The sequence below is a fragment of the Emydura macquarii genome, unplaced genomic scaffold, assembly GCF_026122565.2.
Source record: "Emydura macquarii macquarii isolate MOO-44397 ecotype Brisbane River unplaced genomic scaffold, CSIRO-AGI_Emac_v2 contig_1253, whole genome shotgun sequence".
NCBI lineage: Eukaryota > Metazoa > Chordata > Testudines > Chelidae > Emydura > Emydura macquarii.
The window spans coordinates 16,393,906-16,420,790 of record NW_027131390.1 but is presented as its reverse complement, the minus strand read 5'-3'; the positions used below and the strand labels follow the sequence as shown (position 1 = coordinate 16,420,790).

Below are 26,885 nucleotides of genomic sequence, written 5' to 3'. Positions count from 1 at the left end.
TCTCTGGTGTACACTGTGGTTTCTTGGTTGCATGCTCGTAGCTCACGGATTCTTTCCGTTTTGGCTTCCATCTGATGCCCTAATTCAGTTTTGTCTTTCTTCTCATTGTTCCATCAGCATGGAAGAGGGACATAGGTACAGGCCCTATTGGGTGTCTAATAACAGTTGCCACTGAAATATCTCTGCAATTTGCTTAGGACAGTGCTCTGCAGAAAACAATTTCTGAAATGATAGCTGTTATGATTGTCCTTCCCTGGCTAAACTTAAATTTGGTCTTTTTGGCCATGTCAGCAAATGTTTTGATGCCAGATTTCTTGACTGGCCTGAAGAAGCTATGTGTCCCATCAGAATCAAGTGCAACTCTCACATATCTCTCCATTTGTTCTTTATCAGCATCTACTATTTTCATTAGAGACTCTTGTTTTCATTAGAGGCTCTTCATTAGAGACTCTTGATGTTACACGTAGTGCAGTAGATGTTGATAAGCACCTCTGGATGTAATTCAGGGTCAGATGGGTTTGTCATATTATTAATGACATGGCTGGTAAGGGTTGTAACATGCTCTTCCTTTCTCCTTCAATGCAGAGACAAGAACTTGTTTGTGGACTGTCTTCACTACTTCTTGTTAGACCATTTCTTTCTCGATAGCATGTGCATATTCACTCAGGATATGTGTTGTGAGGGTCCATCTGACAAGGGCTGGCTTCTTTCTTGACAGTTCTAAAATCCCACTGCTACCCTTTGAGTCTTTGATGACAGCTTTCTCTGCTCCCAAGTCACTCCAAATTCCACTGAAAGAACCAGGAGTCTGAAACATGGTGAATCTCCCAGATAATAAATAATCCCTTGTGTACTTCTTCAAGGAGATTTAACATATCAAGAAAGTAGATTGGTATTCACCTGGCACAGGTGGGCCTGTTACAGTAAAGAAGTATGGAAGCATGGCACACTGTGTATGTAGGTGAAGTTTCCAATCACCCTCTTGCTCTGCACGGACATTTAGAAGTAGTATTGCATAGCCTGGAGAAAATGATCCCAGAACTTGAATGTAGGAGAGTGGGTATACGTCTTTGTCTGAAATTCCTCCAGTAGTCGTAGCATATGCTGAATCATCAAGTTCTTTAATGACATGTTGTAAGGACTCAATATCTTCAGACTCAAACACCTTTTGAGTGTCTGCCAACATTTGCTAGAACTACATGAATACTTCTTTCCTGCTCACACCACTGCCACCTCCAAGGGCTCTGATACAACCAGCAGCTCTTTTATCTCCATCCGAGGGGTCTTCCGTGAGACCTCTCCGAGCTGCCGGTCTTCTACCAAGACATCCTCTGGATCTGGAGGCTGATCTCGGCAAGCTGGTTCGTGGTGGCCGCCGAGGGGGGCGGATCTCCTCACGGAGCCCCTGCTACACAATCCCCATCTCAAGTTACGGCTACACTGACGGCGGCAAAGTCTCTGCCCTCAGATCGATTTCTCTGGATCGACTGAGCAGTCAGTGAAGACCCGCTCAGTCAATCCAGAAATTGACGTACTAAGACCACCTTCACAAGTGGTGCAGCGCAGTGAAGACGGCGCGCAGAAGGGGAGCCCAAAAGTCGACAGGAGTTATGCAAGTTTTTTGCGTAGCTTGCGTAACTCCCATTGACTGCCACCGAATCCTGGAGGTAAGTGTAGAGAGGGTCTCAGTGTGCAGGTGGCGGAGTCCCTCCCGGTGTGCCAGAGGCTGGTCCTGGCAGACATCACCAAGATTGGAGACCTCCTGGACTACAACCGGGGGGGGACTGGGTGGATCCCCAAGCGCTGGGTCGGCTGGAGTGCTCCACCCTTCGAACCCCCAGCGCATACTCCAGGAGGTGAGGGCAGCCTTACTGCCTGCTGCTCAGGTCTATCTTGAGTGGGTCCTGCAAGAGGGCGCTCCCCACCTGCCCCTTACCCCGGGCCCTCCAGATCTTTTCATCAGGCCCCTGCCCCGCAAGCCCCCTCAGCAACTCCTTCCACACACCCCGAGCTGGCTGCAGGACCTGCAACAGGTGTGCTTCCGAACCATGCCACAGGCACACCTGTATACGCTTGTGCTCCACACTCTCCATTTCCTTGCCCTGGTGTCCCACCCTGATACCAAGTGGTGGGACCTTTTACCACCTGTCGAGCATGAGGAACCCCGGTGGGCCAGTCTTTATTCCATCTTGGTTCCATGGCCCGCGGGGGATATGAGCTGGCGACTCCTTCATGGAGCCGTGAGCATGGGCGTGTACCTGGTGCCATTCACCCCTCATCCTGATACCTGTCCCTTTTGCAGCATGAGGGAGACTCTAGCGCACGTATATGTGGAGTGCGCCAGGTTGCAGCCACTATACTGGCTCCTCCAGAACCTGGCTGCATTTCTCCCCACACCTTCTGATCTATGCACACCCTGTCCGTGGCCCCACAAAGTCTCGGGACCTCCTCATCAATCTCCTCCTCACCTTGGCCAAGGTGGCCATCTACAACACCAGGGGGAGGATGTTGGCTGAGGAGGTGCTCTGCAACTGTGGGGCCTATTTCCATTCCTCTGTCCGATCACGTATCCGGGCAGAGTTCCTCTGGGTCATGTCTGCTGACTCCTTAGCTACTTTTGAGGAGCAGTGGGTGCTGTTCAGGATTCTCTGCTCGGTGTCCCCTTCAAGTTCTCTCCGTTTAGCCCTCTGACCTTCACACCTGCTCCTGTTTTCTCATTTGTTGTCCCCTGACATTAGTTGAGTCCCGGGCCCAGTAGTTCCTCCCCTGAGGCTGGGGGAGAGACTTTTAGCCAAATAGTCCCTGCTCACACCATTTAGCAAATAAATAAAGTTTCAGAGCTCTCAGGGTCTCAGATGATAGAGTTAAGCTATGTAGAGCACAGTGAATTGTTTACCATCAAGCATTTGATCTGCAACACAAGCTGCATACCCATCAGAATCAACACGTCTTGCAATCCTGCATCTCCCCCAAAATTTCCCAATACATGCAATAAAACAACACAGAGTGTGAAAACTACCCAGGCAAATTACATTGGTACCAAGTTCGTTTGGGAGACTCCATTTCACTTTTTGAGCAACATGCAGCTGCTGATCCATGGTCTGAACAGCATGCTGCTCTCCTAGAGCTGCTGACATTTCCTCACTGTAGTATAGACTGTGGCCATCTCAGCTAATCTGGCATCCCCAATAAATGCATATGCAACTGCTGTGCAGGTGCTCTTCTTTGTTGCAAGCTTGTGGTTGAAACCAGTCCAAAATGAAATCACCTGAGTGTGACCATTATCAAGTCATTTGGTGCTGGTAGGACACTACAAGATAGTCTTAAAATACACTAGGAGGTGAGATCTTGGACAGCATTCATTTGCAGGTGACAAGAGTTTGTTTTCTCAAGTACTTTTTCATGTCAAGTCAGTTCTGGATGCATTTATGGTTTTCAAATGCTGCACATTGCATAAGAGACTCTGATTGCCTGTGGCGAGTAAGTGACTTTTCTCTCCCATGTTTCAGTGATATTTCTTGTGGTGTTGGACTATCTGCAGGCTGTTCTTGAATTAGCACTCTGTCCATTGAATGGAACTTATTCTTTCCATTAGTGGTCTCTATGTTGATGTCTATATCATCATCTCCTTCATCAATGAGATTTTTGTCAGCATGAAGCGGTATAATTTCATTTGGAATTAACACATCTCCCTGGTGTCTTTCTACTTCCATTTTTGCAGCACTAGTGATGAGCAGCCTCAGCTCATTACAGCTGATGCAGAATCCATGAAGGTGTAGTATGTCAACTAAATTGTGAGACCCAAGCTCATGGTGTAGCTGTGCAACAAGGCTGTTATGTGCAGTGATGTGATAATTTTGGAACTGTTAAATACTCTGAACTCCGAAACTGAGGCACCTTCTCTGAATATCTTCTGAGGGATGATACTCATTGCTGGCTGAATTATATGCTGCTTTAGTTATCAACTAAAGGACAAACTCCTGCACCGATTGGGAAACAAAAGTACCGATTTCTGTAAACTACAATCATCTGGCTTTGGTTAAGATTCTGAGGCTTTTATTTTGTCTGTTTCAAACTAAAGGACTGAAGCGACATTATACAAAACCACTTGTTCATTTGAAAGCTGTTCATCAGACGCTCTCAACAGAAGAACATCCACAAAACGTTTGGATGACTTAAATTCCTGCTTCAGATTACTAGCAGCTTGGATAGCATCAGCTAATATTATTGTGCTGCATAGAACAATGGTAGATTTGCCATGTCCATGCTGTAAATGAAATGAACTTGCGGAACCATAGTATTTTTCTAATCTTGCCTGTTATGTGCTATTGGAATAGCTTCCACATGTGAGGGAAGTAGGGCTTTATATCTTTGTAGTGGCTTGGACAGGAGAAGGGCCTTCTTGTTGTTATTGTCTATCTCTTCAATCAGCTAATAAAATGCAATGTCATAAGGTGACTGTTTTATTGCCGTATAACTAGATAGTTTTGCTTTAAGATATGTTTTATTCAAGTAGGAAGAAAGGCATGTTGAGTGATAAACTGCATCATTAGCAATCAAGACTTCCACAGATATTCTGTGCAACATATCATCTCGTTTTTGAAGTGCTACCCCTCTTAGATTGGTTGCTCTCTCAAATGTTTCTATTTTATGACATTGCTTGTCTTTCATGTGTGTTTTTCTCAAACAAACAATGCAACGGGTGGTCATGCTTGTTCTGGTGGCTATAGAAGCAGGTGAACATGATGTTCACCTGGTCAGATTCAGTCTGTTTTCTTTCCTGGGTTTAATACAACTCTGATATACAAATCTGACAAATTCAACTAGCTTGTGTATTTCTGAATGAATTTCTCTGAAAGTACTGATGGCATATCATCTAACCTAGAAAACTCATCCAGTAGTTGCCAATACAAATTATTGCTCCTGGCTTCTGCTGCCAGTCACAGAATTCTGTCCAGCACTGGTGGCTTGACAGTTTTGCATTCTTTTAATTTTCTTGACAAATAACACATTTTTTTCAAAGTTTGTAAAGAGTCTTTTTTTCTTTGATGTAAGCTTTCAGGGGCTTGTATTCTCCATGTCTTCATATACTTAAACTTCCCTGTAGAGGTAAAATTCCCAAATTATATTGTTATTGTTTTTCATTTTGTGTAAGTATACGGTCTTGTGCTAGGTTAGATCTATATGTTAGTATCAAAATTGCCATTTTAATTTAGTGAGCTCTTTGACTGAAACTACTATGAAGTTGTGTATTGTCATCTCTAACACTAACGTGACCTGTATGTGTCACTGAATTAAAAAGCTAGTTTCTAGAATATGTCAAAGGCTAGTTCTGCACGCATAGGCAATTACAAATTAAAACCTTCTACCAGCTGACTAGATGCTACATTGCATGCATAAAAGCTAACAAATGGAGGAGCATTTTATTAGGAATTCACATATATTTACATCTATCCACTATGAAGCATAAATTATGGGCATGTAATCTACTGCTACTGGTGCACAATCTTCAGCGTGAAACTGATCTAGTCAGCAAATTTAACTGAAAATACAGAAAACTATTATAATCACTTGTGAAATACTTTGACAATTAAGCCTAAGTGGTGTGAAAACATTTCATTGTAGGATATTGCAAAATGCTGATATTTGCCATTTTTGCCACGTTACACAGCTTCATCATTTCTGAAAAAAATATTTGCCCATGCAGAACCAATAAAATCTTATAATATACTATCATTTGGTAGCTTTGACCAATACACACCAAATTAAAGTGTTGAAATTAACTTAACAGCAAAAACTGTAGTTGGAGTCATGTTGCAGTGTTCCTGGAACTTTGCAATAAATGACACTTTCTCATTTTGGGTACCATTGTTTCACCTCGCCTACAGGCTTACGGCACCACTTGACAGCTCCACATCAGATCTCATCTAACCATACATAACATAAGCTTTCAAATGATATATGATGTGGGCGGTGTAGGGTGGGTACATTAAACTCCAAAAATATGGCTCTTTCTGGAGAATTGCAGCATGCCTATTTAGGCCACTTTTTGGAGGGGAGCCTCTCCAACTCACCAGGAAGTGGACTTGTAGGTTTAGTAAGTGATACCCTTCCCTTCAAGTCCACAATGAATCAATGCCCAGGCTTGTGTTAGGACACTGCTGTGATGCTTTTTTTTCAACATCCTTTTAAAAACCGAGCTCCTGACCGGTTGTGGCCATAAAAGTTCCCATGAGACTTTCTGAGGCTGTATTTTAATTTGGATAATGATTTTCTGCCTATAAATTTCCCCCGCTGTTTCAACTAGTTATGATATTCTTCACTCCCTGTCTTAAATAGTTTTGTAGCATTGCTGTTCCATGTTAGAGAGCTGCTGGTCTCCACGTCAGCGGTAGCTGCATTTTAGTGATGGGTGAGGCAATTCCTCTCTCTAATATATAGTTTTTAAAAATGCTTGATTGTCCTCTGGGGATGCAAGGTATAAAGGTCAACTACTATTCTTCAGGGCTTTGGTCAGTCCAGTTTTAAGAGTCTCAAGCAAGGACGCATCCCTGGGGGCAGATCTCATCTTTAGGAAACACAGATGAAAGAAGGCAAGCACTAGACCATCAGGGTCAGGTCCGCTTACCCCTTGGCTGCTGGTCTCTGCCCCGATCGTCTATTTATTGGATGCTGACCAGCCAAGCCCTAACTGAGACCCATCGCCGCTCGGCGCTGCATGCCCCTGCCAGCCGCCACCGGGCTGCATGGTCCGCTCCGCGGGCGCCGCGCTCCCTGCCAGGCTCCTGCTCGCTGACTCCAGCGCTCCCCCCGCCCCGCAGCAGAAGCCAACTCAGGTCCTTCGCATTGTGCCGTGGGGCATTGTCAGCCGCCGCCCGGGCTGCCGGGCCCCGGGCCGGGTGGCTTTGGGACCCTTCCCCGGCCGGCGGGTGGCGCGGGCGGAGGGGACGGAACGGGAGGAAGCTGCCGGGCAGGGAAGAGGCAGCGGGGGCCTGTAAGGCCGGGTGACGGGGCGCCTCTAACTCCGCTCTCTCTTTCTCCCCCTCCCCGCTCCCCCCATTCATCCTTTCCTGCCCCCTCCCCGCTGCAGGCGGAGCGGGCCCGGGAGGAGGCGGAGCAGGCGGCCGCACGTCCCCCGGCCGGCCGGCCGGCCCCCCCGCTATGGGTCGGAAGCGCTGCGTGGGGGGAGACGGCTCCAAGATGGCGGCGGGTTGCTGCGGGGTGAAGAAGCAGAAACTCTCCAGTTCCCCTCCGTCGGGCTCGGCCGGCCCAGGGGGCGGCGGCGGCGGCAGCTCCCACTGCGGAGGGGCGGCGGCAGCGGGCGGCGAGCCGGGGGCGCTGCCCCCGCCCAGCATCGTCCGCCTCAACGGCCTGGGTGGGCTGGCGGGGGGCGCCGCCGGCTGCGCCCTTTCACCGCCGCTGCCGCCCAGCTGCGGCGGGGGCCCCGGCGGCCTCTCCCCCCCGGCCGCCTCGCTGCTCGCCTCCCCCGGGGCCGGCTCCGGCGGGCCCGGCTGCAGGAAGATGGTGGTGTCGGCCGAGATGTGCTGCTTCTGCTTCGATGTGCTCTACTGTCACCTGTACGGCTACCAGCCCCCGCGGAGCCCCCGCTTCACCAACGACCCCTAGTGAGTACCCGGCCCCCGGGCCCCTTCCCCCGCCAGCGCCCCCAGTGAGCACCCGACCCCGGCCCCGGCCCCGGGCCCCTTCCCCCGCCAGCGCCCCCTAGTGAGTACCCAACTCCGACCCCGGTCCCCTTCCTCCTACCAGTGCCCCCCACTGAGCACCCGGCCCCCGGGCACCTTCCCCCGCCAGCGCCCCCCAGTGAGCACCTGCCTCTGGGCTCCAGCTCCGGGCACCTTTCCCCCTCCGCCACCAGCGCCCCCTCAGGAGTACCTGGCTCAGGCCCTGCACTCAGGCCACCAGGCACCTACCTCCTGCCAGGGACCCTTAGTGAGTATCTGGGCTCATGCCCCTGGGCACCTGCTCCCCTCACCTGAAACCCCTCCCTGTGCCTCTGCAGGCACCCCTGCTCCCCTCACCAGCGACCCCTAGTAAATACCCCTGGCACCCTGCCTCATGTCCCCCTCACCAGCAACCCTTGAAGAGTCACCCCTGGGCCTCATGCCCCGAGTCACCAGTGCCTCTATGGAGTGCACTGAGCACTTCACCCTTGTCACCAGTATGCATTATTGAGTACCTCATGCTGTATCCCACATCCCCGCAGGCACCCTGTCCCCCACCAGTGACCTCTGTGTCCCCAGCAACTCCTCGACGTTTCCTGAGCACCCTGTTCCCCTCGCCAGTGACCTCATTGAGTGCCCCATGGCATGCCCCATGTCTCCCCAGGTATCCTTCCCCCCCTTGCCAGTGACTCATACTGAGCACCCCATGCCCTGTCCCATGTCCACCTGGGTGCCCTGCCCCTCCTCACCAGCAATCCCTCGTGAGTACCCCATTCCATGCTCCGTGTTCCTCCTCTTCCCCCGTCACCCTGCCCTTGCTTCAACAATCCCTACTGAATACCCCGTGCTGTGGCCCGTGTCCCCCTAGGCATCTTGTACTCCTGTTAGCAGTGACCCCTCTTGAGTATCCCATGTTGTGCCCTGTTTCACCACAGGCATCCTACTCCCCTCACCAGCGACCCCTAGTGAGTACCCATGCTGTGCCTGTGTCGCCCAGGGCATCCTGCCCCCTCTTATTGGCGAACCATAGTGAGTACCCCACGTTGTGCTTAGTGTTCTCCTGAGCACTCTGTCCCCTCTCCTTACCAATGATTCCTAGTGATCACCGTGGGCACCCTGCCTCCCTCACCAGCAGTCCCTAGTGAGTATTCCAGGCATCCTGACCCCCCATTCCCAGAATCCCCTAGGGAGTACCTCAGGGCACTTTACCCCCTCTATCAATGAGTTCTAGTTAGTACCTCATGGTCTGCCCCATGTCCTCTGGGTACCTAACTCCCTTGGTGTCTGCCCCCTCCACTTACCGATGACTCCTATTGTGTGCCTCACACACTGCCTCATGTTCCTCCCAGGCACCCTGTACCCCCTTCATCAGTGATTAGTTTGTACCCTGGGCTCCCTGCCCTCCCCTGGCACCATGCCCTTCCCCCCTCACCTGTGACCCGTAGTGAGTGTCCCAGGAACCTTCTCCATGCATTTCCTGGCACCCTGCCCACATGTCACCAACTCCTCCCTAGGGAATACCCCATACCATACACCACACATCTTGTCCCTGCTTCAGTGTCCCCTAGTGAGTGTCCCCAGGCACCATGCTCCATACACCCCTGGGCACCCTGCCACCCCTTACTAGTGACCCATAGTGAGTACCCCACACCCTATCCCATGTACCCTCCCCAGGCACCATGTCCCAGTGCAACCCTCCCCTCGGGCACTGTGCTCTCACAAATCCCATTTCATCAGTGACCTCTACTGAGGACTCCATGGCAGGCACCATTTCCCATATACTTTGTACCCCCCTCCCATATAGCTATCAGCCCCCCATCACCAGTGACCACTAGTGAGTACCCCCTGTTGGGCACTATGCCACCATTTACTCCCTACACCTCACCACATACAGCTGCCAGTCCCAGTAGAGCCCTTGCTTCATCAGTGACCCCTAGTGAGTGGTCCATGCTAGGCCCCATACTACCTGTTTGCATCCCATGCATTCCACCCTGTATGGCTACTAGCCGGCAGAGCTCTCTCCTCATGAACAATCTCTAGTGAACACCCCACACTGGGCACTGTATTCCTATATCATCCCGTATGCCTGACAGCACCTGAGGAGCTGCCCTAGTTCACCAGAGACCCCTACTGAGTACCTGACACAGGGCGCTATGCTCCTATCTTGCCCCATGTACCCACCTGTATGGCTACCAGTTGGTTGACCAGTGATTCCTAGTGAGTATCCCACACAAGGTGCCCACGTTGCTCTTTGTCCCCTACACATAGTTCCCAGCCCCTATGAAGCCCTTGTTTCATCAGGGAGCCCTAGTGAGTTTTGCATTTCAGGCACCATACCCCTGTGCCACTCCATAGACCTCCATCCAGTCCTAAACAGTTTGGAGCCCCTGCTACACCAGCCCCTAGTGAGTACTTCACCTCAGGTACCCATCTCCCTTCATACTGACCCCTGAGCTCCTACAGAGCACCCATCTAGCACCTGCTTCACCAGTGACCCCAGTAAGTATCCTTCAATGCTCTTGTACAACCACCATCCCACACAGAGCCATGGCTTCACAGGTGACCTCATCTGCCCTGTTATCCCCCCCGTGTGCAGCTATTAGCACCTGCAGAGCCCCAGTACACCTCATACTTGCTGCATGACCACCATGCTTGGCGGACCCCCCACTTCACCAACATTTGCTAATGAATTCCCCTCCCTGACTCCTATACCTCCATGCACCCGCAGTAGTATTGCCAGCAACCACACAGCCCTTGCTTCACCAGTGACACTTAATGAATGTCCTCTGTGTTCTAGATATATCCGGCACATGATTAATAACCTTAATGGAACCCTCATTATGCTGACCCCTAGTACTCTGTGTAGGGGATGTATACCCATTGCCATCATGACAACCAGCTGCCATAGATCTCCTGCGTCACCTACAACCCCAGCAAGTACTCCCTACACACCCTTCATAACTTCTGAGTGACTACATCTGAGTACCAATGTGAGGGGCTCAGCTGTGAGTTTCTTTACCCCTTCCTCTCTAGGTCCTGTGTGCTCCCCCTTATAGATACCAGTTTCTTAGGAACTCTTGTTTCTCCTGATTTGTACTATGTAGCTATTATCCTGTGTGTGGGATCCACATCCTCTGTCTCTGTTCTCCCTCCCAGTCCTACATAGATAACCAGCCTCAGCTTTCTACAGCTGTCATTCTGTGGTTTCATTGATGGGGAGAAATGAGTTCTGCTCACAATTTAGTTGCTCTAGGTTGGTAAAGAATAAATAACCTATAGAACTCTCTCCAGTAAGACTTCACCAGCTCTGCTAGTTAAAGTTGAGTGTCACTTTCTGTCTAAAGGTCAACTATTTTAAGTGCTCTAAAATCCACATTACTTGAAATTTGCTGTGATTCATGGTGGTGCGGGTTAGGATTAGTGTTCAAACTTCATGCCATTTGACACAGGGGTTCCCTAAGATACACCTCCAACCTCCCCCCTAAAAATGTTTACAACATCAACTATTTTTTTTATGTACACTTAGGCTCAATCTATGGCTCTGATCCTCCGTAAACTGATCTTGGCCACTTAGGATTTCTCTGTGCTAGGCCTGATCTACACTACAAAATTTTACCAGTAACATGTTCTTATTCCTGCACATCTTCATATGCATCCACATTCAATTTTAAGTCCTGCCAATAAAACCCCAACTTTTCTGTCAGTGACAGAAAACCATTTCCTTGAATGCCATAGATCCTCTACCAGCGCTGTTCCACTGGGAACATGAATATGTGGATGCTGCATTATATATACCACTAAAAATAGTACTCCAACAATTGTCCCCCATGACACTGACCTCTCTGGTCACAAATTTGAACTCTGTTGCCCCAGGGCCACAGTGACTGGAAGGAGAACCCCCCTTTAAAATCTCCAGCATGTTTTGAGATGCCCCTTTCCCTGCTAGCCCACCTTTGCAAGCACCTTTATGTAAAAACTCCAGCTAATGTTCATGCTGCTTACTAGTCCTGGATTTCCTTTCCCTATGGGGACAACAAAGAATGCAAGCCCAGCTAAGGCAAACTCAGCTGGGTGAATAGTGCTTTGAAGAACTGACTTTCCAAAAAAATATTTCTACAAATTCCACAAATAAAGGATCATTCTCAAATGGACCTTTGATCTCTAGGAGGTCAGATGTGCTGACAGAGCAGATCCATTCGAGGGAATGTTGGTCAACTTTCCCTTCAGTGACATTTGGCCAAAAAGGAAATGTAGCCCTCTGTGCCCTCCCTTTCCTCTCTCCCCTACAAATATCCTTCCATCCCCCACAGTTCCTCCCCCAGGCTGTTCCAGGGCTTGGCTGCTCCCTGATTGGGGAAGGAATTCAGAACTCCTCACCTTCCCCTTGCTGCCACCAGCTATGGGGAAGGGGCTCCTGGTTCACCCTTCTCCCCACTGATGTTGCTTCTGAGGGGAAAGGGGAAGTTAGAGCAGCTCAGGAGAATGTGGGGTGGAAAGGAAGGGGTCAGAGCAAGGCACTGAGTGGTATTTGGGGCTTCATCTGTCTCACCTGCAAAAAGTGTCCACACTGATCCCAGGTTAGCATTGCACTGTTCCAGCATCTTTTCCTTAGCTTCTCAACCTGTGGGTTGCATGATGGCTCCCACCTCTCCATGCGGGGGAGGGAGAACCAGGTTGTGCTGCTCAGGCAAAGAGACAGGAGATGATGCTGGTCAGTAAAAGACTAACATGCTGTCACTGCATTCTGTGACTAGGGTAATAATCATTGTCAGTAGCCAGAAGTAAGGGAAAAGCGGAGCTGGCCTTTGGTACATGGAGATACCAAGTGATTTTTATTAAAAACCAAAGAAATTAAATGTCTCAAAATGTTGTTAATGAAGAGCTAAGATTTCCCAGTGATGCCTCGTGCTGTTCCCAGATGTGGAGAGTGATTAAACTTAAACCTCTGAAAACCAAGAAATACAAAGTTAAAGTACATGCCACTCTGCAACCAAACCTTAACTCTGGCCCCTTTGAGCAAAGCCCCAACGGTCCAATGACACACACTAGAACTCTATACTCTTACAGAGACTACACAACACTTCAGGAACAGAACACGTGACCTTGTGAAACAAAGCGTAATACCTCTTTGCTAAGGCAAAACTTGGGTTTATATCAGGCATAGCAAACAGGAGTCGCTAAGCATAGACTCATAGGACTGAAAGGGCCCTTGCAAGGTTTTGTAGTCTAGTCCCCTGAGGATTCCTCTGAGATGTGGCCTTCACCTCCCTCTCAGGAGGCCCAGGAGACCACTGTCATGTATGCCACCAGACTGCTGATAATCCCCGTGGTTAAAAAAAGACCCTTGTGTATCTGATGACTCAATCTACAGGATTCAGTGCTGAAATGAGGCAAACTTGATCCCTGAAGGTACATATGCACCTCCCTTCATATCCCAGTGATATCTCTGCCATGCTGCTCTAGCTAATCCCATCACCACATAACACAAGGCTGGCAGCTGGCGTGTGAGCAGATAAATGCTGGGATTCCAATCTGTGGAACAGCCAGCACAAACAGTGGCACGTTCTTAGTCCTTCCTCAAATCTGCTTATTATTGATTCATGGATTTTTAAGGCCAGAAGGGACCATTAGATAATCCAGCCTGATCTTTTGTGTAACACAGGACAGAGAATTTCATCAAATTACTCCTGTAATGAACCTTATAATGTGTTTCACTAACGCCTCTTCCAGAAAGGCATCCAGTGTTGATTTGGAGACATCCATAGATAGAGAACCCACCACTTCCTTTCATAATTTAACATTTGTAGCACCCTTATTGAACCTTTCCCAATGGCTATTGCCCCCATGGGGTGGTATGTACCTTAACATTGTATTCCTAGTTTTCAGAGGTTTAAAGGTTAGCCACTCTTCGCATTCACACAGAGCACAAGTAGGTAACCTTAACTGGCTTAACAAAGATTTTGTGCTTTTAAATTTAAGTGTTTCCCCCTCTGCTGATACATATTTTAAGTAAGCAGATAAACAAATGACCTGAGTAACTTTTGGAAGCTAGGAACTGTGGGGATAACAGTCATGGTGATGGTTTGTTTTAAATACACAGGTAGAATTATGAATTTAATTTTCTTTTCTATTCTAATATTTTACTGTTATTAAAGTGGGAAGAAACAAGCCATATGAGATGACCAAATGAAGAACCAAAAATCCTTTCTCCTTACTGAAGTTTTGTTCAGCAGCGTTTTTTCAGATACTGCAGTGACTTCTACTTAATGTAACAACAACATTAAAATAAAGTTACATGACCTGGGATCCTCTGGTGCCTATCAGCTTTCAGGGTTTGGAAAGGAGTTGTGATTTAGCCCAGGCTGAGTGTAAATTGACCCTGTGGGATAGAAAAAGTTCTGGAGGACCCTGCTTGTATGCATTCCCCTCAGTCCCAGCTGCAGCTTTTTTTGTTCCCTTGTCTTAGCTACAACTTCTTACTACTATTACATGAATAGGGTTTTGCCTCAGAGGAATTGGTGATTTGACCATACTTTAGATAGGTAAAAAAGCTTTATTCCTCCATTTACAATCCCAAGACTGGTGTCTTTGAAACTTTAAACTACTGTAATATGCTTTTTTAAGATTGGCACTGGATTTTAGTAGACACAAAATAATGAACATAGGTAGGTGGATATTCTATATGTTTACTTATGGCTAGCAAATCCAAAGGGCTGCATGTATCTTTTGTGTGTGTCCTGGTTTTTCACCTACACATACAGTCGCCTGTACTATTTCTGGCATTTATTCTCTACCACATTATTTTTTCCACACACATTTACTGGCTTTATACTTAACACTTTTGCCTTCATCGTTTCCAGGAACAATAGCATAAAATGCTTGTAAAAGTATGATCAAAGTACAAAACGACCACGTGATCTAAGAGAAACTCTCAATCTGGCCAGCCCTATATTGACTGTCTTGTACATGTTCTTCACTTTCAGAAAAGTTAAACTAATACCCTTAATGTCAGAAGATTCAACTTTTCTTCTAGAGTACTTGTTTGCGTGACTATAGAGCTTTTGCTGTGTATAATAAAACATTTATCCTTTGAGTGAGAAACTAATGTTAGAGGTCATCTATAACTATGGTCTTGGTCTTTGTGTAAAGATCAGTACCTATCACAATACAACATGTCACTTTATACTGAAGGAAATGGGTTCTGCAGTGTTCCCAGTTTGTAGGTCTCCTTTCCTTCAGTGACTGTGACTGCATCCAAGCTGTTCTGCTGTTTGTCCTATTTTTTTTCCTTATAAACTTAAAAAAAAACTTTTACTCCATTGTAATTGCTCCTTTCCCTTCTACCACTGAGCATTAAACATTTGAATGTGAAGCAGAGAGTCTTACAAAGTGGCATCTTATTGCGAGAACTTTTCAAAAAAGTGCCATACAGAAAGAGATCCAGGGTATGTTGGCTGCCAGTAGTAGCATTCTGCAGGGAATTCCCAGCATGTTCAAAGTAAGATTGATGACTATGCCTTGGTAGTGTAGCAGAGAAAAAATGAGTACCAGAAACTAAGAGGCTGCAGAAAGAATATACTTTTGCCAATAGGCTTAATTCCTGGTGTTCTTGTAAAATCGAAGTAGTACTGAGATGATAAAAGCTTTGAATACCCTTCCATAGTTTACTGGTATTAGTGGCCCTTTTCTATATAGTTAAAATGGGTACTAGATAGGAATTATAGATATTGAACGGTATTCAGCAGGGCACAGGAAGTGGGCAACCTTCAGTAAAGCGTTAACCAGATGTCAACAGGTTAGTAAGGCTAGTAGTGTTGAGAGAGAGATTTTGAGAGCTCTGTCAACTGCACATGCTTCTGATTTGAGTGAATTTTCCTAAGTGCAAACGTGATGGAATCTGTTAGGAGTTTGCAGTAGAAAATCAGAGACTGTAGATGCTCTTGGGAAAAGACCCAGGGTTTTATTCTTTCCGATGGAAGCATTCACTGTAGAGTTTGGTACTGCTCATATGCCATATGTGGTCAGTCACCATGCTAGCTTTGGATAGACCAGCTGTTCCATCCGATCCTAAAGGATGTGTATGTGGAGGAACCACTTTTTCTTTGTTCTGCCATTGTCTATTTAGATATACTTCCTTGTTGCATCTTCCGTCTTGGCTATTGTATCCATATCTTTGTTGTTCCCCTCTTCCCCACCCTTTTGGAAGTTTCCAGGTAGAGATATTCACCTAAGGCCTTGTATTAATCATGATTTCATTAAGGTCACAGAATCCATAAAATACTGAAAATGTGAAATCCTATATAGGTGTGGATATTGTTAAATGTAATTTTGAATGTATTTTTTTTGTGACAGTGTATTTTGGGTATTTTAACATCAACTTATTTGTCTTTGAAAAAGGACATATTGGAGCCTAAAACTGAATTATTTCATTTATGCAAATCCCTTTCTGAAGAGTAGTTTTGCTCCCTAGAAATCTCAGAATAGTTAAGAATTTAACAATGCGCAAATACGTCCTTGGTAGTGATGTGCTGCAAAATAGTGTTTTTCCTTTAGCAGTCTATTAAATCTGTCACTTGTGTTCTTATATTAGGCCTTCACAATTTGGATGCTGTGCAGCATTGTTTAACATTGGCATGTGTAAGTTTTACTGCTGTCTGGATTTGTTGATCTATGTTTTCTTCTTAAGAATTTAAGTGATTTCCCTTCAAGAGTATATCTGTATTGTAACGTGGGGCTGTAATTTCCAACTTGAAGAGACATACCTGAGCTAGCTGTGAAAACTGAACCTGTCACAGTAAAAATAGCATAGCTGTGAAAGCGCAAATGGTGAGATGAGCTAGCCACCCTGAATACATATCTAGCATCTCAAAGAGGTATGTACTCTTGGTGGCTTGCCCCTACCGTCACCATGGCCATCCTCTGTTTTTATTGTGCTTGCTCTATGAGAGCTAGTACAGCTATGTCTCCTCAAATTGGGAATTACATTGCCAGCTGATAGTATAGTTTGTTTGCAGAACTTTTCAGCTTTAAATGTGTGGGGTTCTTTTAGCTGCAAATTTCTAGGAACCACCTGCTAAGAAAACTTGATTGGCAACTGAACTGAAGTTCAGTCATGGCTATCAGAAGAAGGTTACTAAAACAAAAGTACATTTGGAAATGGAATATCTACCGAGTGTGGTTTGTTTCATCAGTTAAGTTTTGTTGATGAAATTGCAAGCACAGTGCTAATTCCAGACAACATAAAATTAGTTATTTAAACCTAGAATGGTAGATTGTTTGGGGTGGCACTTGTCAGTGCTACAGTTTATGCTGCCTAGTCAAACAGAGCTACGTTGCTTTTCAAGCTGGCATTGATAACAAAACCTTTCCTCTATGCTAGATTGATAGCTGGCTTTCAAACGTTTCTGTATCATTTTTAACAGGATCATAGGATAATGGGAGTAGTATAAGGAGCTATTTACGAGTGTTAAATAAGGGTTTTGCATCTTTCAGTAACCTTTAATCTCATGTGAAAAACATCTCTTCATCTTATACTCAGCCTGCAAAGTATAAGTGCTAGAAGTCTTTCAAATGTGCACAAAACGCAAAGCTTAAAATTATATGAAGTTTTCAGTGAGTTGCAGCACTACAATTTATAGTCATATATAAAAGACCAGCTTTGTGAGGGACAGAAGTAAAATGTGGTCTAACAATGAGGTCATATAGCAGTGAACTAAAATGAGCACAAATTTAACTAAACTTACCGTTTCACAAAAATATTCTAAAAACTCTCTTCCTGCATAGTGATCTCCTGAGATCTATCTTTGAAAGGCTATCTCCTTTTTGCTGCTGCTGTGTTTTCTCACTTCCCTGCTCACTCCATGCTACTCATACTTTGAGGTGACCCAGGCTTACCCCCACTGTATGATTAGAGGATATGCCCTAACACCCCTGGCACTCTTGGGCTTTGGTTACTTTCTGGAAAGCAGTTCTTGTTGATGCTGCATGAGTGCCCTCTTAGAGCTCCATCTGGGCTATATTTTCCTAGTTCAAAGGTCCCCAAACTGTGGGGCATGTCCTCGGGAGGGAGGGGGCGTGGAGGAACCTTTGGGGGGGCGCAGCAGGGCCTTGGCCAACCCCCGTGGGGGTGGGGAGGAAGCGCCACCCAGCCCGTCTCTGCCCCCATCTCTGCCCTAGTTTGTTTATGAGAAGGTCATGTGAGACAATATCAAAACCCTTACTAAAGTCAAGATATACCACATCTACCACTTCCCCCCCATTCACAAGGCTTGTTACCCTGTCAAAGAAAGACATCAGGTTGGTCTGACATGATCTGTTGTTGACAAATCCATATTGACTGTTATTTATCACCTTATTATCTTCTAGGTATTTGAAAATTGATTGCTTGATTATTTGCGCCATTATTTTTCCGGGTGTTGAAGTTAAGATGACTGGTCTGTAATTCCCCGGATGGTTGTTGTTCCCCCTTTTATAGATTGGCATTATATTTGCCTCTTCCAGTCCTCTGGAATCTCTCCCATCTTACATGAGTTTTTTTTTGAAGATAATCGCTAATGGCTCAGATATCTTCTTGGTCAGCTCCGGAGCCTCCTTGAATATTCTAGGATGTATTTCATCAGGCCCTGCCAACTTGAAGACATCTAACTTAAGTAATTTTTAACTTGTTCTTTCCCTATTTTAGTCTCAGATCCTACCTCATTTTGAATGGCATTCACTCTGATCGGTGTCCAATTACTACTAGCCTTTCTGGTGAAAACTGAAGCATTTAGCAATTCTACCATTTCCATATTTTCTTTTACTGTCTTTCCCCTCTCATTGAGTAGTGGGTCTATGCTGTCCTTGGTCTTCCTTTTACTTAGAATGTTTTCTTGTTACCCTGTGTGTCTCTAGCTAGTTTAAGCTTGTTTTGCATCTTGGCCTTTCTAATTTTGTCCCTACATGCTTGTGGTGTTTGTTTATATTCATCCTTTGTAATTGACCTAGTTTGCACTTTTGGAGACTCTTTTTTGAGTTTCAAATCATTAAAATATCCTGGTTAAGCTAAGGTGGTCTCTTGCCTTACTTCCTCTCTTTCCTACACCGTGGGAGATAATTTGCTCTTTTGCCCTTAATAATGCCTTTTTGAAAAACTGCTAACTCTTTCAAACTGTTTTTCCCCTTAGACTTGCTTCCCACAGGGTCTTGCCTACCACCTCCCTGAGTTTGCAAAAGTCTGCCTTCTTGAAATCCATTACCTTTATTCTGCTGTTTTCCCTCCTAACATTCCTTAGAATCATAAACACTATCATTTCATGATCACTTTCACCCAAGCTGCCTTCCACCTTCATATTCTCAGCCAGCTCCTCCATATTTTTCAAAATCAAATTTTAAACAGTCTCTTCCCTAGTTGTTTGCTCCACCTTCTGAAATAAAAAGTTGTCCCCAATGCATTCGAAGGGAAGAAAGAAGAGCTCTTCCCAGATGACGACGCAATGCCTGAAGGGAGGTCTGTAGCTGTGAAAGGATGTGTTTTGGGGAAAGCCAGGGTGGCTTTTTGCCCAGCCAAAAAAGATGGCAAGCCCAAGTGAGGGCAGACAGGCTGTTTTTCAGGATAGCACCCTCTGGGCCACTTCATCCTTAGAGAGCCAAAGACTGAATAATCTTAGTGGAAAATGTAATCTATTAAAACAAATTACCTCTAACAGAGTGATAGAGACCTACAGTTTTTACTGGTTAGGATCACAATTCCATAAAAAATAGCACAATAATCTGGGTCTGTTGTCCTCACATACAACACTGTTCAGTTACGGTCACCCTGTCTCAAATATGTAGCAGAAATGGAAGCAATAGGTGACACAAATCTAGGTGTTTACATAGCCCCCCCATTACCATTATATCTGAACCCATATAAAATCTTCCTGTGAGGAGAGGATGAAAAGATTGGGACTGTTTAGAGAGAAGATGGGTAAGAGCAGACAAAGATATACAAAAGAAGGAAAAGTTATAGACAAGGTAAATTGCATTCTATTTTTCCTTTCATAGAAGAACAAAGGAGGCATTCAGTAAACTGTAAGAAATTTAAGACTGCTACAAATACACATGTATTTTTGCACATATTTCTTTACACGTTTAACTCGTGGGACTTGTTTGCACGAGATTTCACTGAGGCTAATAACTCAGCAGGATTAAAAAATAGGATTTAAAGTTTAGTAGGCACCTGACTATTGTGGTCCATTCTTCAGTCACCTGAAGACTGAATTACCAAAACTTGCCCTACATTGGGCTACCTATTAACATGGAAACTTGAGCTGGTGCAGAAAGCAGCTGCCCACTTCCTGAGTATATTACTGCAAACTCATGAAATCAGTGCCCCATGATGTTCACTGGCTGCTACCAGTTTTTCTGGAGGAATTTTATGGGTTTTTGACTTATAGTGGTTTGTGATCTGCCTACTTGAAGGCTGCCTTCCCTGGGCCATAGTGCTTCACAGTAGTTTTATCTAAAAAACAGTGTCACAGATACTCAGGAGCAGATGGAGAACTTTTTTGTCAATGGAAAGAAAAAACATGGAGAACATCCATAGTTACGCTAGGCAGTATTAAGAAGAAACCTTTCCCTTCCTTCTCCCCCCCCCCCCCCAAAATAGATGGGCTATTCCATAATTGTCCATTACAGCATTTCTTATACTTTTGAAGCCTCTTGTGCTTGGCATTCTCAGAGACAGGGTACTGGATTATGTTGGCCGCTGGTTTGATCTCATATGGTAATTCTCATGTGCAGGTGCTTTCTCAATATAAATTATGACTGCTGTTTTGCAGGAAAAAGTACTAAAATACTGATAATTTAATGAAATCAGACCTAAGCATTTCTTAATTATTTACATCACACTTAAAAGCAAAAGTGCATACTCTAAAATCAGAGATTTGAGACTTTAAGACCCATTTTTGATTAACATGACCTGCCATTGCCCAGATGACAGATATCCCTCCAATGGATATGCTGCTTATTCAGCCTTGTTATCTTGGGTTAGTAGGGAAAGGAGCTACAGACATAAGCCTTCCTTTGATGTAGAAGGATCTGTTGGTTTGATGATCCAATGGAAATTTCTCTGAAAGAGAACCTATCCTAGCATGCCAGAATGATCTCCAACCTCTTGGCACTAAAGCTTGAGTCGTTAGAGCAGCCGAAAACCTCTTGGAAGGATCCACTAGGAAGATCAGCAATCTTCAAATCATTCCAGAGATGGACCCTTTATTGGATCTAATAAAAAAAATCAATGCATCTATAAAGAGGCACTTGATCAGGCACTGTCCAGCTGCTTCCCTGTATTGGAGTGATTTTGGGATCATTCTGTTTTGGCTGAACTCAGACTGTTCTTACTTAGAATGGCTGCTTTGGTGACTTTAGTCTTTTTGGAGGTGTTCCCTTGGATTGGAAATGAGTCACTGTTGGATCCGTATTAGGTTGAATCTATCAATGGCTATTGTTCCTCCTGGTTTGCTGACAACAGCTGCAAGTTTTCCTACTAGATAGCTCCTCGGTGGAAACCTTTCCCAAGTTACTTTCTCCTCCCTAAGGGTATTATTGGTTGTGATGTCCCCCTTCACAGCCTACCAAAGAAGGAATCCTTTCTGAAGACTGAATGAGATGGTCTGAAGTCTGCCAGTGGAGACCAAGGCACCACCTTGCAAGAAATCAAGGTCTAATCTAGATTTTCCAGGATGTTTGGTCTTGCAGCACAAGAAGCTTGAAGCTCCAGACTTCAGAGTTTCTAGCATCCTATTAATTACATGATGAAGCTATTCTCCAAGGGCTTGTTCACAGTTACCCGGAAATTCGGCGGCAGTCGACGGGAGTTACGCAAACCACGCAGAGTAGTTTGCGTAACTCCCGTCGACTGCTTCTGTGCGCTGTTCACATTGCACTGATCTGTTCCTGTCGACTCAGCGCTATGCTAGTTGAGGGGGTGGACTTATTCAGTCGACTCCCTCATTGATTGAGCGGGTCTCACTGACCGCTCAATCGATCATGAAAGATCGATCTGGCGGCAGCACCGCCAGTGTAAACATAGCCCAAGTGATGCTTGCAAAGCCCTAGACATCCCGTTTGATCTCAGTTCCATAAAAACCACTCAAACTGTTTTGCAGCTAAGTGAGAAAGATAAGGTGGCCTTTCCTATCAGTGAAGGCCTTTGAGACATATCCAAGAAAGTGTGTTACTATGGTGTCAAAGAAAATCAGATTAATTGAATATTGTTTTTTTTTCCTAACAATCTATTCCAGCCCTTTCAGACTTCAAAATACTCTATAGACATGCCTTTTAGTGACTTTTACTTTGGTAGATTGCTCAGCATTGAGGGAAATCTTAATACCTGTGGAAAAGGAATCCAAAAAACATATTTACATCTTCAAAAGGAAGACACACTCAATTTGACTTTGGAAGCCTCAATTGATCAGGCTGTTATGGCAAGATACAGTTTTTCTCTGTAGTTTAATTTACTTTGAATATATTCTTGTCAATAAAAATGAGGATTTTTGGAGCTAATTAAGAAGGTACAAGTGTTATCCAAACAGTTCCTTATGCTGTCCGATAAACAGCTGATATAGCTATTTGGTCCTTAGCCATATCAATAATGGTCTGTAGAAATTCCTGGCTAAGAACTTCAGATCTGTCAGTAATAGCTTAGGTGATTGTTTGATTCTTCAAATGGGAATGAATCACTTATGCTGTAAAACTGATGAGATTTTAGGGAAAAATGAAACCAGGAGGAATAATGATAACTATTCATAGATTCAGACCAGTTTTCTAGTGGAAGGAAATTGTCCTATTGGAGAAAACATACCTTCACGAATCTCTCTTTTCATTTGATGTTGCAACAAAATTAGAAGCTCTGTTTTGAAGAGCTGCACTGCATTCTCCAGCTAGCAGCTATCCTTAATGCACTTTCTGAAGATGGTTGCTGCTAGCCAGTCTCATATAGCACAACCTTAACAATGAGGGCCGTCAAGAAGAAAGAGGTTATTTACTGAAATAATTTGTTTTCTGTATGCTTTGCTTTGGCAGAGCAATACTGACTATCCCTCCTATCCTCTGCTTCCGAGTTAGATTTAAAACTCCTGGAGGCAGAGGGGAACTGAGGGAAACGTGTGTCTCTGCAGAGGCAATGTGTTTAGAAAACAAGTGTAATCTCTGTAAGTAAACTGACAGAATTGAAGTTGCTCTGTAATTTATTACCACTGTATTCTGGACTTGATTATTAGGATGTTTACTATATGAATATATTGGTTTAATTTAATGGGAAGAGAGGTTGTCGGGAAAAGCCAAGGAAGGGGAGAAATGGCTCAGGGTAAGCCACCCCTCAGTAGACACTTAGGATATGTCTACACTGCAGCTAGGTGCATGCCTCCAAGTGCTGGTTAATAAACATGCTCTCTCTGCTTGAAGTAGTACGATAAAAATAGCAGTGTACCAAAGGTGGCAGCTCAGGGTACAAACCCACCTGGCTCTGTAGTTGGGTATCTAGCCCAAGCTATTACCTATGTTACCTGTGGCTACAGTGCTGTTTTTAAACATGCTGGCTCAACTGAGCAAGTGTGTCTGTCTACCAGTGCTGGGAAGCATGCTCCCAGGTACAGTGCAGACATACCCTTAAAGGTTGTTAAGAGACAACGCCCTACCTATTAGCTTTGAAGAATACATCCTGGCTCTAGCCAACTTACAAAACTGATTTTGATAAGCAGGGCCAAATCCCAGGAACCTGCACAAGAACAAAGGAAGCCTGGCAGTTTAATAAAAGGTGCCTCAAGAAAGCAGGAGACCATTGTTTGGGGGAACCAGACGGACACAGACACCTTCTGGGGTGTCTGAAGAAGTTAGACCTGAGTAGTTTTCCATAAGGTAAGATAGACATGCACGTAGACTGTATTTTAAACCCGTTTCTCCACATGCTTTGTTCCTATATTAAAACAAACAATACTTTGGCTTTAAGGAGGCTGTTTGGTCATTATATACGCTACTGGTCAGACTCCCGAAGGGAAGAACAGTAAGTGCTAGTGCCAGTTGCACCTTCTGGGTAAGCACAGTTAATACACAGCTTACTGTAGCACTGAACCTGATTAAAGAGTGGGAGAATTATGCCCTGGGCTAGGTATAAGCAGGAGGCCTGACACCTGAGAAGATGCACACAGAGACCAGAAAGGGGACAGAAGTGCAGATAGCCCTGTAACCATGACAACCTCTTTATCAAGGAGTTTATATGGATTACTTTGGTAATCCATTAAAAGCAGGTTGACTGTTGCAGTTTATTTTACTTCATAGTGAGAAGTAAATAGACGATGAAGATTGCTGACTCTCCAGTGTATTGGGATAAAAATTTAACTAGTGGTTTGGCCTTTAGAAAATGACTGATGCACAGTTGAAATACTGGCAAAATAATATTGCCCTCTGGGTCATTGGTTTGTTCTTCAGGCTAAACTTTGTTTTGGAGCAGTATAACAATTGAATTGGGATTTGCTTATGAATTTTGAGGTTTATTATAGAATAGTGCAACAAAAGCCTATATTTGCACTCTTGTGAAATTGCTATTTTTATTAAAGTTTTGTGACAGACCTGTTGCAGTGTACTATATATTTCAAGAACTGCACATTACTCTGAGGAGATGTATATCTTCTAAACAATGTAACTGAAGTAATTTAATAATGGGTCACTTAAAATATTGTATGCTTAATATCAAGAATAAAGTTCTTTATTCCTATTAGGTGTTGTATTACTCACTAACTGCATAGAAAAGACTGCAGCTGTAACTCACAAACCGTATCAGTGATAGTGCATCAGGCTTAATATGCAGATTGGTATTTTCCTATGTCTCCAGGTTGATGGATTTGTCAAAAATTCAATTTAAAGAGCATTTAAAGTGTTCTTATTGAAGACTTTATATTCATAATTATATCAGTGAAGTGTTGGCTTTTGTATTTGTTTGTCACTGTTTGTGGTGTTTGAGAGTGTCTAGTTTTAGAAGGAATGTTTCAAGCTTTGTTATGGAAGCTCTGTAGTCTCTTTGCTCTAGGTCAGTGCTATGTGTTTGGAGAATTATTTGACAAAAATCAAACAATGTTGAATGGTACCTATTGCAGCCTCATGAGTAGGCCAGTGGAAATCAGCAGGACTGTTCACAGGAATAAGGGTGTCAGGTCTCCTTGTTGACACAGTGAGTATTTGTACAGGTGGTCAAAGGGGATACTTTTTCACTCCCTAGACCAATTCCCTCACAGTAAGATATTTAATCCTAAACTTGTCACTATTCAAATTTATAGCAGTAAAGAATTTGCGTTTTCTAAGCAAAAACTGCTTTGAACATGCTGTTTCTTGTATTTTATAATCACTAGTGCATTCATAGCTTCCATAATTTAAGCAGTCCTTTATTAGTTCAGTAAACTCATATCTAGAATATTTTTGGTATTGACTGATAACGTATGTGAAAATATTGTGGTTTTAAAAACACTAGAATAGACCATCAGGAATTTTTTAGGTTTGACTCAGACTGGCATACTGAAAGATGGAATCTATTCTGTGGAAGTAATATTATGCTGGTTAATTCCAGTTGACTTAACTGTAACTTTAGCATTTATGCTCTGTCTGTATGCCACTATATCATTGCCCCAGTGGATGCTTTAGATTTCCTACCACCATTATTTCTTATGATCCATAAGATTAATTTACTCCAATGCTAGGATGAGTGAATTCTCATTCTTGTGAGAAATTAGAATGCCCACTGAGGTGGTTTTTTAAATTTAGTTTTGCCTCATTATCTAGTATTATTTTAAAATTCCTCCGATATGATTTTTAAAACTTTATAAACACATTTTGAAAATCATTCATTTAAAAAAAATGTTTTACTTTGGACTAATGTTGTAGATTCACTTACTGACCAAGGGTTTCCTATGATCTAATATTATGTAATAGAATTTGATGAAGTCTGCATGTTTAAGTTAACATGAAAAGTATACAGGTAGTGTGTTTTGAAAGAACAGTACAGTGGGCGTAGCTGAACTTTCTAATGGCTGGCAGCTGGACACATTAGTAATACAATTAAGCCTGAGTAGTTCCAAATCTCCTTCAGGTTGCTGTAAATATTTCAAATTACTGTAATGTGAATTAAGTTACAATGCCACTTAAGCAAAAAATCTGAAGCTTGCTAAAACTTTGTCAGCTTGACTAATTGGCATGATTACTGGCACAATTTTTCTTTCTGAAGTTTTTTTATGTACATAATGTTAAGTACCTGGATATTTTCTGCACACATTGCAGCTAGTGAAAGGCATTTTAAATGAACACATGGACAGAGCTCCAATATGTGGTTAACAATATCTCCAAAATGCATGGTTCTTAATGAGGTAAGCTTTGTTTGTTTGTTTTCCCACCTGAAAAAGGACTACACAAATCAATCGTCATTGCCTGTTTTGCTCAATCTAGTACTCTGAAAGTTTGAAAGGTGAGCTGTTCTTGTCATAGCCCCAAGTGAAACATGCACTGTGGCCATGTGCATGGAAACCCTTTAAGGATGTCAGTGCTGCACTGTAAGACCAGCATTGGCACAACTCCAATTAGCAGACCCTGGGTTTCTTAATGTAAGGTTTGAGCACACTTTTGTAACCCCAGATTAGGAATTGTTGAACCTTAAATCCCAACCTGGGACTCCAGCATCTGTACTGCACTATGAGAGCCTGAGTCCAACCACCCATATCCCAGACTTCCTAGCGCCTTCCGAAAATGTGGCTGCTCTAGCCATTTGTTCATGGTGCAATGTGGGAGAACTAGACTGTCCAAGGAAGTTGGCCTAGGGGATACTTTTGGTGGATTCCCAGAACACAATCCGGTGTGGCTGCATCTACACTGCAGAGCAATGGATCCTGGATTCTGGCTTGACTCAGGCTTGGACTGGGGGAGGGGAAGAGACCCTGGGTTCAAGTACTGGGTTAACATGTAAGGGGGTGGAGGTGGGGAGAGTTAGGCTTGAAGTCTGAGTTTGAACCCTGGGTTTACTTTGCAGTGTAGCTATACCATCAATGATGAACACATCTTCAAGATTTCTGGTAGAACTTTGACCTTTAAGGATAGTCTCTACTACCTGTCTTCACTGATGCCTTGATTGACTGTTTCAGATAGGTTCCACTAAACTGTTATTTATTCTTTATAAAGGTGGGAGAAATTATTAGTTCATTAAGC

General features: G+C 44.4%; 1 protein-coding gene across 1 annotated transcript in view; it reads left to right on the top strand.

Annotated features, from left to right (window-relative positions):
• Window positions 1–6,752: 6,752 nt before the first annotated feature.
• AMMECR1 (AMMECR nuclear protein 1) overlaps window positions 6,753–26,885 on the top strand; it is a 98,684-nt gene continuing 78,551 nt past the window's right edge. Inside the window, exons 1-2 of the mRNA XM_067548233.1 lie at window positions 6,753–6,836; window positions 7,091–7,625. Coding sequence (XP_067404334.1) covers window positions 7,162–7,625 — 464 coding nt within the window. The 5' untranslated portion in view covers window positions 6,753–6,836; window positions 7,091–7,161. The remainder of the gene's footprint in view (window positions 6,837–7,090; window positions 7,626–26,885) is intronic.